General features: G+C 44.9%; 1 protein-coding gene across 1 annotated transcript in view; it reads right to left on the bottom strand.

Moving 5' to 3' along the window:
- The window catches only part of LOC109922483 (myosin-binding protein C, fast-type-like), an 80,117-nt gene extending 65,971 nt beyond the window's left edge, over positions 1-14,146 (bottom strand). Inside the window, exons 1-3 of the mRNA XM_048617364.1 lie at positions 14,125-14,146; positions 2,862-3,125; positions 2,725-2,751 (exon numbers count right to left, since the gene is read on the bottom strand). Of these exons, the coding sequence (XP_048473321.1) occupies positions 2,725-2,751; positions 2,862-3,125; positions 14,125-14,146 (313 nt within the window). The remainder of the gene's footprint in view (positions 1-2,724; positions 2,752-2,861; positions 3,126-14,124) is intronic.
- Positions 14,147-14,381: the final 235 nt, after the last annotated feature.

The raw sequence follows: 14,381 nt of genomic DNA, 5'->3' as shown, positions 1-14,381 counted from the left end.
AACTCTAATTTTTTCCTCATAGATGCTGTCAGACCTGCTGAGCTTTTCCAGCAACTTCTGTTTTTGTTCCTGATTTACAGCATCTGCAGTTCTTTCAGGTTTTAAACCTGTAGAGTGACCCAGTCTAAGTCAGAGTGGCATTTATAATTATTTAAATTCACGGTTCCTTTGTAAGAAAATTTTGGAAAATCATATGAAGTAGTTTCCTGTCTCCGTTAAGGCTCTGGGATGAAAGCCAGCAAGTGCTATCTTAAGTTCCATTGTTTTCACCAGTAACTGTTTTTTCAAAACTTGTATGAAATTTCCAAACCTTAGGGTCCAGGTTAATCCCAAGAGAGATCAGTAAATTGCTGCTCTCATTACTGTTCGAATTTGTATTACAATCGTTGGCTGATGAGCACATTCACAGGAGTACCATCAAACAAAACATACTCTGATTTTCTCTTAAAGCTCTTTATGATACATAGGTACTGTTGAGCAAGGTCATTGTTGATTGACCATCTGCAAAGACCCTTGAGAAGGTGGTGGTGAGCCATATCCCTAATATCTGAGGACTCACTCAACCACTTCACGGAGAACTTCAATGAGTCGACGACATGTTGAGGTTGTACAGGACATTGGTGAGGCCACTTTTGGAAATACTGTGAGCAGTTCTGGTCACCATGCTATAGGAAGGACATTATTAAACTGGAGAGGGTTCAAAAAAGATGTACCAGGATGTTGCCAGGACTGAAGGGTTTGAGTTATAAGGAGAGGCTGGATAGGCTGGGGCTTTTTTCATTGGAGCATTAGGAGGTTGGGGAGTGACCTTATAGAGGTTTATAAAATCATAAAGGGCATAGATAAGGTGAATAGCAAAGGTCTTTTTGCTAGGATGGGGAGTTCAAAACCAGGGGGCATATTTTTAAAATGAGAGGAGAAAGATTTAAAAAGGACATGAGGGACACTTTTTTTACGCAGAGAGTGGTTTGCGTGTGGAATGAACTGCCAGAGGATGTGGTAGATTCAGGTACAGTTACAACATTTAAAAGATATTTGGATAAATGATTAGGAAAGGTTTAGAGGGATATGGGCCAAACACAGGCAGGAGGGGCTAGTTTATTTTGGCAAACTTGTTTGTCATAGATGATTTGCAATGAACGCTCTGTTTCTGTGCTGTATGACTTTATGACTGTACATTGCATGTCAGCCAGATTGATTATGGAAAGCAGATACCGTGGTGCAGTTTTAATCTCTGTCTCCAGAAACACTGGTCCAAGATACTGGATTATTTAGGCACAATCTCATGATGTTTGCCGATAGTGCTACCAGCACCTTTGGAAGTTAAGACAGGGAGATTCCTCGGTAGGGCACAAATTACCTCTGGGAATCTCCTAATATTTCCAGTGGATTTCTAGAGTACACCAGTAGATTGCTAACATTTGCAGAGTACCTCTGGGGGTGTGTTAGTCATTCTATAGGAACGCCTAGAGCTTACCTAGAATTTATTAGGCACCCTTTAGGAGCATATCATTGTTTATAGATGGCCCAGAGGAGTGGGTCAGCATGTTAGGAACATATGCATTTCTGAATTCTATCCACACTGGGGGCAGGCTGTGGTTTAGTTGAAATGCCGCTGGCCTAGTGACCCAGACTAATGCTTTGGGGATATGGGTTTGACTTCTAACATCACAGGTGGTGGAGTTTAAATTGAATTAATAACATGGAATATAAGGCTAGCTTCAAATATTGTCAAAATCCATCTGGTTCACTAATGTCGTTTAGGGAGGGGAGTTCTGCCATTCTTGTCTGGCCAATATGTGACTCCAGGCCCACAGCAATGTGATTCTTAACCACCCTCTGGAACAGGCTAGCGAGTCACTTGGTTCAGTTAGGGGTAGGCAGCAAACTAAGGATTGCCTGATACAGAAATAAAAACAACCTGCATTTACCAGGTTTAACGTGGTAATACACCCCATGTTAATTCACAGCATTGCAATCAAAAGGTATGCGGATGGCTACAAATCCCGGCAAAATAAAGAGTCTCTATTCCAGTGGAAGCGAGGGTCAAGGAATAGATAAATCAGCCTCTGAGGTAAGCTGTGACATCACGGTGGTCTCAGGAGTCATGTATTAGTTTTCCACAAAAGAACTTTGTCCCATGTCACTCAGAATGTGCTGCTCTGCAGCTTCACCATCACGTACAATGCAAAAATAAGCAATCTTTACTGTTTAGTAAGATACCTAGCCTGAGCTTGCACCTTGATCCGACGGACCCACTGCAGTGTTTTAAAGGACGGTACAGAGGGGGTTGAGGGTCAGAGAAGGCCTGAGAGACAATCCCCGACCTCTAGGCCCAGACATTTGATAAACAGCGCTCAAAGGATCTCAGATACACTAAGTACCATGTTGATCAGATCAGCTTGTTGTAGGTAGAAGGCAACTAGTCAGCTACACTCCCAGACGGGAACCCCTTTCCATGAAAAGAACGCAGGAACAGGAGGAGGACATTCAGCCCTTCAAGCCTATCCTGCCATTCCATTAGTGCTGAGCTTTGCTTTAACTCTTATTTTTTTCCTTCCTACTACATTCCACATCTATGAATGTCATTGCCTGACAACAACTCTGACAATGTCAATCCTGAAAATTTCCAATTGTCCACCAGTATCCAGTCTTTTTGGGAGAGAATTCTGGATTGTTCTACGGAGATGGCTCTACCATTTTGTTAAAGAAACAAGTTCTTACCTGGGGCTGCTGGTTCTGCACTTTTTTCTGTAATATAAAGAAATGAAACTGATTACTGAACGGACAACCTCAGTTAATACGCAGATCACCTCGTGCTAGCAGAATAGGTCAGCATGACTTGGCACAGCATTACATACCAGCTTCCTTCACCTGGAGCTCAAACTTCTCCTTCACCGTGCCCACCACTGCCATATAAACAGAGTCATCTTGCTTGGCCAGGTTGTTGATGGTCAACGTGTGCTTCTTCCCCTCTGCTTTGATTGCGTACTTGGGGCCAGCAATGAGATCCTTCCCACCTTTCTGCCATTTCACCTTCACGTTCAGCTTGTCCACCTCCGCCACAAACTCTGCCTTTCCGCCCACCGTTCCTGTCTGGTTCTGTGGCTTCTTGGTAAAGCCAGCTGCATCAGAGAAGAACAGTACATCACCAAAAAGAAAAGAGGAAGGGAGACAGGCAAAGGCAGAGCAGAGAAGTGCAAGAGCAAAACCCGTTGTTTTGAACTGAAATTGATTGGTTAAATTGCAACGTGGTAGATAGGTCATATGATTTCTGACCTAATGGCTTCCCAGTATGGCCATGGATTCAGGATTCAGGATTGTAGTAGGGTCAGCATCCCCATCTATCTTTATAAAGGGGACAGAACCCATGCTATCGATAGGATATAGAGACACTGGAGAGGTGCAAAAATAGATTTACAGAGATGAGACTCGAACTGAAAGCTTATGAATATCAGAGAAGGTCAAACAGGTTGAAGTTTGCAACAACATAAGAATTTGGAGCAGCAGTAGACTATTCAGCCCCTCTGGCCTGCTACACACTGTCCAGCCTTTCTAACCGAGCTGAAGCGAGTGTCCCAATAAATAACTAATTCAAACCCAAACACAGAAACTGCACCTCTCCAGCCAGTCAAAGTGCCAGGGCAATCACCTTGGAAAGTTGAAGTTATGGAACGTTTTTACATTTGGAAAGGTGTTGCAAAGAGCTTGAGGGAAACACAATGGATTACAACAAAAACAAAACCTGGGGGTTATTCTGATATTGGGGCAATGACGTTAAACTCTATAATTCACGTTATGTGTTCACAAGACAAGCCGAACGTAATCACCGGGAGTTTCCAATCCTGAGACAGCTTGAGGAAAATCGCAGGTATTTCTCACGACCGGCTTCTCCCTCAGGAAACTGGAAAGTCCATATGGGGAATCATTTGAGAGGAAGGGAATGTAGCCATTGGACACTAAGACAATGCATGGATTTGCTTAATCGCAGATTTGATGTGCCGTTGAGAGAAAGCGTAGACAGATTCCTCCTTCATTTTTCCCTCTGTCATGTGTCCAGTGTTCTCTGGTTTAATTATGGCTCAAACTCAGCTTGTTTCTCTTTCTTCGTAATTCTGCCAGTTCCTCCACCTGTCCTACATCTTCTGATGAAGGGTCTAGGCCCGAAACATCAGCCTTTCTGCTCCTATGATGCTGCTTGGCCTGCTGTGTTCATCCAGCTCTGCACCTTGTTGTCTCGGATTCTCCAGCATCTGCAGTTCCTACTATCTCTGTCCTACATCTCTCCTGCTTTTTCATCCTATTCCACTTTCCCCCTTCCTCTCTCTCCTTCATCCTTCTTCATTCCCTTTCTCACATTAATACTTTACGACAAGAGTGACAGCATTTGAAAAGGAACATCCTGGGCTGTAAAGTTAGGTCTTTTTTGTCTTCTTTTGAACATCCCTCCACTCTTTCTGCTCCCTTTCTCTGGAATTACAGGCTCCTTGTAGAGTTCTGATTGTGGTGTAATGCCAGATGCCACTATCTGGGCAATGTCCACGTGCTCCTAACTAAGGCGTGGTGCCTTATCAAGCACCTTCTGAAAACCCAAGTGGCACGGTGGCTCAGTGGTTAGCACTGCTGCCTCATAGCACCAGGGACCTGGGTTCGATTCTATCCTCGGGTGACTACCTGTGTGGAGTTTGCACATTCACCCTGTTTATGCGTGGGTTTCCTCCCACAGTCCAAAGATGTGCAGGTTAGGGTAGATTGGCCATGGGAAATTGCCCATAGTGTCCAGGGATGTGCAGGCTAGGTGGATTAGCCATGGGTTGGAGGAAGGTGGGGGGGGGTGTCATTGGAATGCTCTTCAGATGGTTGGAGTAGATTTGATGGTCTGAATGGCCTGATTCCACACTGTAGGCATTCTATGAAATAGGGACAGGAGGAGACCATTTGGTCTACCAGACCTGCTCAATTATGGCTGATCTTTCCCACCCATATCCCTCAGCTCCCAAACATCTGTCTATCCCAGCCTTTGACAGTGGCACAGTGGTAATATGGGTGGATTAATAACGCAAAGGCTCAGGTTAACACTGGGTTCAAATCCCACCAAGACAGATGGTGAAATATCAGTTCAATAAAACCCATTTTTGTTGACTGATGGTCTTTAAAGAAGGAAATCTGTCATCCTTACCTGGTATGGGCTATATGTGACTCCAGCAACATGGGTGTCCTTTAACTGCCCTCTGGTAAGAGCATGCCAGACACTTCAATCTAGAACAATTCAGGAAGGGGCAGCAAGTGTTGGCTTTGCCATCAATGCTGCCATCTCATGAGAATCTAAGGAAACATTTACAATAGGTGTAAAGTGCTTTAGGACAGCCTGTGGTGAGAAAACATAAATATTACCTTTCCTTCACTAACTCAGCTGAGTCTGGGCACAAAGATTGGCATCCTCCACATGCCTGGTGAACTTCATACCAGTCTGTGCCATATGGAACCATCATCATTTGGCAGAAGCCCATGGCTTTCAGCAGATGCCGACACTTCAGTGCAGCACCAAAAGAGTGCAACATTGTCAGAGAAGCTAGCCTTTAGGGTTCAGGTCGGGGGGCCCAGCCTGTCCCAGGGACAGAGGAAGTTTCCATGTTCAGAGAAAGGCAAGGGATTCCACTGGTGCTTAACCAATACTCAAACAACAGCTCACAAACTAGTCCTTCACATCATTGCACCCATGGGATCTTGCAGTGCACAAACTACCCTGCATTTTTCCACCCGACATCTTGGAAATACGTTTCAAAAGGAAATCATTGGTCATTTAGCTTTTAGCTCAAAAATAACATTGTGTAAAAATTAAGACCTTCTCTTTTTGTGTTGTGGATTTCTCTTAGAGTCTCTGGTCCACTCTGTGTCTGACTGTTTCTGACTCACACTCTTTCAGTGGAACGTCATATTGAGGTTGTACGTTGGTGAGGCCACTTCTGGAGTACTATGTACAGTTCTGGTCACCCTGCTATAGGAAGGAAATTATTAAATTGGAAAGGAAGCAGGAAAGATTTACAAAGATGTTATCAGGAGTGGAGGGTCTGGGTTATAGGGAGAGGCTGAATAAACTGGGACTTTTTTCACCGGAGCATAGGAGGTAGAGGGGTGACCTTATAGAGGTTTATAAAACCATGAGGAGCATAGATAAGGTGAATTGCAAACTTTTTTTCCCCCACGGTAGGGGGGTTCAAAACTACAGGACATAATTTTAAGGTGAGAGGAGAAAGATTTAAAAGGGACCTGAGGGACAAAGTTTTCACACAGAGGGTGGTGCATGTATGGAATGAAGTGCCAGACGAAGTGATAGATGTAGGTACAGTTACAACATTTAAAAGACATTGGACAGATACATGAATAGGGAAGGTTTAGAGGGATATGGGCCAAATGCAGGCAAATAGGACTAGTTTAGTTTGGGAAGTTTGGTCAGCATGGACTGGTTGGACCGAAGGGTCTGTTTTGTGCTGAATAGCTCTATGACACTCAATCACTCATGTTCTCTCCCCCTCTCCCTCTCTCATTTATTCTCCCTCTCTCTTTCACTGTACCTGTCACAAGCTACCTTGCCGTACTGACAGACCAGTCGCTCAGAGGATTTATAGCCGAGTGCTGGATGTAAAGCTGACTCAGGAACTGAAGGGGCTCTGGGCTGCTGACTGCAATCTGTTGAAGAGCAACAACTCCAGTGATTTATGTCCCCACTTTAAACTCGATTTGCCAAGTCTGTCCTTATTTAAGTCAGGGACCCTTACAAATCAAATCGCAAGCCAAAGAAGGAACAGATGTCAGCTCCTTTGGAAATGTGATCCTGTTACACAGTCATAACTCACAGGGCAGGGCAGCCTTTAAGAAATCTTTATGCGTTTCAGGTGTCAAATCGCTGTTCTGCATCCACTGGATCACTGACGATCCCAGCCCCCAACATTTACAAATAAAGTTAAATCTCATTAAAAGCATCTTCCTCGAATGTTATTGTCACAATTCAATCTTGTGGAACATCTAGAATTATGCAAACAAAGAGGTTTGAAATATACAAGAGTGTACAGTGAGGAAAGAGTCCTTTCGTCCCAACTTGTCTATGCTATCACATACGCTCCAACAAACCCCACTGAGAATCACAATCTTACAGCACAGTAGTCCCTAATTTAGTCACTTTTCCCCCATGTAAGTTCGAGTAGTCTGTCCAATTGCCTTTTACAATTCCCTGCTGATTCTCATTCCACAATGTTCTCAGGTAGTATTTTCACTCCATCTCGTTGGCTTTGCTCCTCCTGAACAGTCCCAAAGAGGGAAGGGAGATGTTGACTGAAACAAGGATATTCCAGTGAATAGTCCAGAAACTTCCGAACTGTGCCAAAAACAGATAGCATGGGTCCTTTCATTGCAGAACAAAGAACATTATTTCTAGTGGCCCGTATCCATCAGGTACACCATATATAAAGTCAGTCCAGCAGATGAGAAGCCAGTCAGCCTATGAGCCCAAGCTAGCCCTCCAGCAAGCAAGCCAGTCACTTCATTCCCCTGCTCTATCCACACTGTCCTTGGAGTTTTACTTCCCTCAACTGCCAACCATTTCCTTTTAAAATCTTTCTTTGTCTCTGCTCACTCCACCCTCGCAGACAGTGAGTGCTTCGTCGTTAACACTCACATTCCATCGCGGTGTCTCTCGGTCGAGACATTACAGCCGTGTCCCCGATGCTTGTACCATCAGCAGGTGGGAAAAGCTTCTCTTTGTCTAATCTTGTCCACCTCAATCAAATCTCCGCTCCGGTCCAAGGAGAACCAGATTCTCCAACCTCACCCTGTCATTAAATTCCCTTTCCCGGGAGAAATCTCCTCTGCATGCTCTCAAAGGCCCCCGCATCCTCCCTAAAGTGTGGAGTCTACACTGGGTTGCAGGAGGGATTCAGTTCAAAAGCTGGGATTTCATATCGCAGTTATACAGGACCTTGGTTAGACCACATACTGTTTTGGTCTCCCTATCTAAGAATTTGCCATAGAGGAAACACAGTGAAGACCAATACTGGGATAAGCTGGACTGTCCCAAGGGCCTGTGTGCACTAGAGTCGAGGAGGATGAGAGCAGATCTGATTGAAACATATAATATTCCCTCAGATAACAAGGTATAGAGCTGGATGAACACAGCAGGCCAAGCAGCATCAGAGGAGCAGGAAAGCTGACGTTTCGGGTCTAGACCCTTCTTCCGTCAGCTTTCCTGTTCCTCTGATGCTGCTTGGCCTGCTGTGTTCATCCAGCTCTACACCTGGTTATCTCAGATTCTCCAGCATCGGCAGTTCCTACTATCTCTGTAATAATATTCCCTCAGGCCTGGACAGGGAAAAGAGGACGCTTGTTGGGGAGTCCAGAACCAGGGGACACCATCCCAGGATATGGGGTAGACAATTTAGGACTGAGATGAGGAAAAATGTCTTCACTGAAAAGGGGAGTGAACCTGTGGAATTCTCTACCACAGAAGGTTCAGAGGCCAAATCACTGAATATAGCCAAGGAACAGCGTGATATATTTTCAGATTTTAAAGAAATCAGGGAGCATGGGGCAGAAAGACGGCTTTGAAATAGAGGGTCAGCCATGATCATATTGAATGATGCAGCAGGCTTGAAGGGCTGAATGGTCTACTCCTAGTTTCTATGCTTCTAGAAGGTTGTGGGCTCAAGGCCTTCAGTGTGATGTTTAATGTCAGAACAAGAGGAGGCCTTTCACACCGACTACACCATTCAATGACATTCTTCAATTCCCAAAAACCTTGGGTAACAAAGACCACAGCTAATCTCCGAGTCAATCTCCAATCGGTCTGGCCTGAATCGCTATTTGCTGAAGAGACTTCCAAACCTCTACCACCCTTCAGTTTAGCCTGAGATCACTCCTACAAGCTCTGGTTCGACGATGACCCAAATCTTAGAATTTCAATTCACTTGCTCCGTCCATAGCCAGCTTCCTATTTGAGGGAGAGCTGGCCTGTCGCCATCTCTCAGTTAACCCCATGAAAACAAACAATCTTCTCTTTTATCATGTCGCAGTTTTTGGAACTTGCTGTGTTTCCCATAATAATCAAAGTGCTAAAATGCTCTGTAATTTCCTGAGATCGTGACAGATGCTATGTAAATGCAACTATTTATTTTTGTGACTCAAATGTTCTACTAGCAAGTGTTCTACCTTAATTTCTTCTCTTTAAAAAGACAAAAATGCACACAGTAGGAGTCAGGGAGTCATTTAGGGGGCAGAACGATGCCACTTGGCCTACGGAATTAATGCCAGCTTTCCACAGAGCAATCCAGTAAGTCCCTTTCCCCCTCTCTATCACCACGGCCCTGCAAGGGTTTTGGTCTCTTTGCCCCTTCCATTTTCTTTTTGAAGTGACTCATTATTCAAGAGGGCTATATGGATGGTAATGGCGTGGGAAACTGTAGGAGATTGGCAAGAGAGCCATGCAGGTATGGTTGGTTGAATGGCCTCTTTCTGACTTAAATAATTCAGTAGTTGTCTCTGCATCAACTACTGTTGTGGGCAGCGAACTGCAGGTCATAGAAACATTGACAACAGGAGCAGGAGTAGGCCATTCAGCCCATCAAGCCCATCTGCTATCCAACAAGACCATCCTCTATCTCCAAGCCTGCTCTCTTCCCATACCCCGCGATGCCTATAGTCTTCAGAAACATTGCTTTTGTAATTTATTCAGCAACCTGGCCTCCACAGTTCTCTGTGGTAGAGAATCCCACAGGTTCACCACCGGTTGGAATACAGCAGCAATAGCCCCAAACCCCAGGGCACTGGCTCCAAACCCGAAAGAATGAGATGAAAGTAACAGTGAAAGAACAGAAAGAGTGGCATCAAAAAGGTACAGAAGGTGAGAAAGGAGGGGAGAGCCAGAGAAATAAAAATGTGCACACAGAAACACAGGTAGAGAGATAGAAACAGAGTCAGAGAAATAGAGAAAAAGAGAGAGAAAAAGCAAAAGCAAGAGAAAGACGGAGTAAGAGAAAAGAAAGAGAGAAATAAAGAAAGAGAAAAAGAGAAGAGAAAGAGGAGAAGGGATAAAAGAGAAAGTGAAAAAGAGGGAGAGAGAGAAAAGGAGAGAAAAAGAGAGAAAGAGGGAAGAAAAGAAATCAAGAGAAGAGATAAAAAGAGAAATAAAGAGAAATAGGGACAGACAAAGAGACAGTGAGAGAGAACAACCCCACACACATGCACTCAATGAGAAATGCAGCTAGACAGAAAAGGATAGGAAGGAACACTGGTAAAGAGAGAAAGTCACAAACATTGTCAGACAGACAGATGGAGGCACAGAAGGAGAGATATAGATGGAGAGGTATAGAAGGAGAGAATGGAGGTGCTATACAATTGAGAAATCAAAACTTGACTTGATGGGAGGAAAAGGGGAAAAAGAAACGACGAGCATTAAAATGTTTTATGAGCCTTAAGTGTCTGTTGATGAGATTTAACTTAGTGTTCCACTAAATCCTGTTAATTTATTTTCCAGTGACAGGGTGCAGAGCATTAAGAAACTGCTAGGCTAGAGCCACGCAGCTAGGCTGAGGGGAATGAAGCTGGGCAGCCTGCCCTATTAAGGCAGAGACAATGGCTCAGCCAACCCCCTTTTCCATCCCTTGCCAGGACTCAGGGGCATGCGATGCAATAAAACGACACCTTGCTGAAGTCTGTGAGGGCAGCAACCCGACACCCTGGGAGGCAGGCTCCAAATTAGCTTGGCAGCAGCTTTAAGATGACCTATCACGGGCAGGTGCTATTTTAAGCTAATCCTCCGAGACTGTCACTTTAACCCCTTGAGGCGCTGGGAGCGGGGTCACTCATCTAAACCCCATCCATCCCTCAGGGAGTGTGCGATAGACAGCCTCATCTTCTTCGGATGAAGGAGCTGAATAGGTATGTGGCTCTGGAGGAGAGTGCAAGGTCAGGTGAGGCGGAAAAGATGAAAAGTTGGAACACACTGCCCAACCCCACTCCCCCCCACCCCCACCACACCCTTTAAAGATCTCAGGACGTCCCAAAGCATTTTGCAGCTTCTGATGCCCTTTTGAAATGCAGAAAAACGGCCAATTTTCCCCACAGCAAGCTCTGACAAACAGCAATGTGACAACGAACAGGCGAGTGGGTGGCCTGGTAATCCACAGTCCCAGCCTAATGCTGTGGGGAAACCAGGTTCAAATCCCACAACTGCAGCTGGTGGAGCTTTAATTCAATTAATTAAACCAGGTCTTATCAGGACTCTTATGGCACAGTCCTCAGAACTCTGAGCAAAGGTCACCGGACCCGAAACGTTGACTCTGTTTTTTCTCTTCACAGATGCTGCCAGACCTGCTGAGATTTTCCAGCAACTTCTGCTTTTGTTCCTGTGTCAATAACATCTCTGATTGAAAAATATCTAGAAGAACTAAAACCAAGTTGTGAAAATAAAACTAAATCTGGAATTATTAAAGCTTGATAATGGTGAACCATCGCCAATTGTTGTAAAATTGGGTTGGGCTGAGGGTTATTGTGCATTGATGTCCCTTTAATGACATGTGACCCCAAACCCACAGCAACACGAGTAGTTCTTCACTGTCCTCTCTTAAGTGGGGCATTTGGTCCAAAGGTAATTAGGGATGAGGGGCAAATGATGGCCCAGCATTAAATGAAAAACATTCTTAAATAATGTTGCTCGAGGGATAAACATTAAGCTGGACACTGGAGTAGTGTCCAGGGATGTGCAAGCTAAGTAGATTAGCCATGGGAAATGCAGGGTTGCAGGGATAGGGATGAGTCTGGGTGAGACACTCTTCGGAGGATCGGTATGGAGTTGATGGGCCGAATGGCCTGCTTCCACACTGTTGGGATTCCATGATTCCTCCCTCACTCATCTTTGAAATACAGCAACAATGTGATTGCTCGTGTTTACCTGAGTGAGCAGACCCTTGGCTTAATACTTCATGTAGGTGTGTCCCAAACAGCTCAGGGTGCAGACAGAATGGACAGGAGGGGGGCACAAGGCGGAAATATCCCAGCCCCAAATGCAAGTGGGTCAACATACCATCAAAAAGAATCAAAAGGGTAGGAATTGCTTTTACGGCTTTCTGGCATTTACATCTGGTTATATGACTCAGTATGGACAAAGAGTGCTCCACAGGTTAAGAATGGCTCCAATGGAGTTCAGTGCTGACTGAAGGAAAGTTACTTTTCTGCATTTTCCCAAATCTACTTAGCCTTAACCAGAAACTCCTCAGGTGGGGCTGAGAAATTATTTCTGCAGTTGAGGAGGAGGGTGATTATTTATTATCGATACTGACTTTTAAAACAAGACCATTCAAACTATTTAGAATTGGAGTATTTTCCTGGACAGTTCCACGAAAGGGGAAAGCCATGTTGAAAACGAAGGGTGGAAGGCAACGCTTATAGGTTTTATGAGGAAGCAGAATTAAGTATGTGCCTGACAGTATCTGTAAAAAGGGAAACAGAATTAATGTTTGAAATCTGATATGACTCCTGTCTAGTTCTGAAGGGTCACTGGGCTCGACATATTAACTCGTGTCTTTCTCTCTCCACCGATGCTGCCAGACCTGCTGAGCTCCTCCAGCACTCACAGACTTTGTTTCCAGGTTCCCAGTATCCACAGTATTTTGCTTTTAATTATGAGTCTCTCAGTCTCAGTTGATGAGAATCTAATCGTTTTTTTGGAGGGTTTGAGGGATTGGCAAAGAATACTCAAAACACGAATTACAATAACGCCCACACCCCAAAAGCAGGTGTAAAGCACTTTGGGAGTGTCAGAGGTTGCAACAGGCACTATATAAATGCAAGTTCACAAAAGCAGTTAGTACCCGTGCCAACTGCCATCTCATCTTTTCCTCTTTTGGGATTTGCTAACCAAATGGGCTCTCTATCAGTGTGGCATTGTGGGGCCTGGGTAGATAGTTAATACTGAGGCGGGGGGGAGGGGGCGAAAAGCTGGGACAGTTTGGTTACTGGTGGGGGTGTTGTTAATTTTTTAGGACTGGGAGGTCACGCGCACTGGATGTCTGGTTGCTCTTCACATAATCTCCCCGAACACACCCTCTCCCCCTCAAAAAATAATTATCTTGTCACCGTCTAAGATTTAATATTCTAAAGGGGCTTCGGGCACTCTGTTAGACCTCCCGAACAGACCCTCACCGTACGGACTTATGCGGTTCACCCCAGGGGCAATTAGGGACGGGCAACAATTGCTTCTTAGAAAAGGCTAAGCCTCTAACTGCCAACATACCACACACCATCTGAAACTTTCCAAACATTCCCCTTCTTAAACTCAACACCAGCCCCCACCCCTCTCTTCCCAACTTCTCATATTCAACCTTTTCAGGACTCCCAAACATTCCAATTTAAATCGTTTTTTCCCCATCTTTGAAGTGTGTGCAGCTAAAACCACAAAAATAATATCGTTGTGGGAAACCCAACGGGGATCACAGACCAGAACAAGAGGCCACTTGGCCCACAGTCTCTGTGCCAGCTCTTGGAGGGACTGACATAATGTAGTCTCACGTTCCAGCTGCTTCTTCAAAGACCCTTCCCTTCCCTTCAACTGTACAACAGTATCTGCCGCCCACAACAGGCAGCACATCCCAGTTCACAAGAGAAAGCACCCATCACATCCTAAACTGTCTGCAATCACCGAGACAGTTGCTGTTTTGCAAATAATGAAACGAGGGCAGACTTCAGTTTGCAAACATGCTTAAAAGCAACATTCCCTTTAACCCCATCGGCGCCGGATTCAATTTGCAGCTCCACTCCTTCCAAAGAAAGGGGGTGAGTGGGAGGAAATTGTTGTAAATGGTGGAAATTGACAAGAGAATTTGTGAAAACTGCAAAATACACAGTCACCTTTAAAATGTTTCAAAACTTGCAGCAGCTTCAGAATTTATGGAATGCAAAACATGAACATTTCTCTTTATTGGAATTCAGATTTAACCTTTCGTTAAAAAAAAATTGCATTAATTCTGCTTGACAAATAACAGCACATACAAAAAAAAGGTTTGTCATGTTTAAAGTTTGCAAACTGTTTCTCTGAGGAAGTGAAGCAGCATTTCCCTGGGAGCCCTGGTTACTCACCTGGCTTCCTCAGCTCCGGCATGGTGTGTGGTATCGGTGCTGCTCCGCTCCCACTGACCTCCGCTCTGGGAGATAAGAGCCTTTCACATCAGAGAGAGGCTCCCGGCCACTCGGTCCCCTCCCCCGGGTCCTGCTAGACAGCAGGGGCAGTCCCCTAAGGAGGGGCTCGTTTCCAGAGGGATCTGTGCCAGACTCAGAGAGGGTTTTGGACAGAGAGAGGAAGAGAGTGATCGAATCACAGACCATTCAGCCCATCT

Source organism: Rhincodon typus, chromosome 37 (assembly GCF_021869965.1).
Source record: "Rhincodon typus isolate 14 chromosome 37, sRhiTyp1.1, whole genome shotgun sequence".
In the NCBI taxonomy this organism is placed as follows: domain Eukaryota; kingdom Metazoa; phylum Chordata; class Chondrichthyes; order Orectolobiformes; family Rhincodontidae; genus Rhincodon; species Rhincodon typus.
Note: the sequence above shows the minus strand (reverse complement) of the source record. Positions and strands in the feature narration are given on the sequence as shown.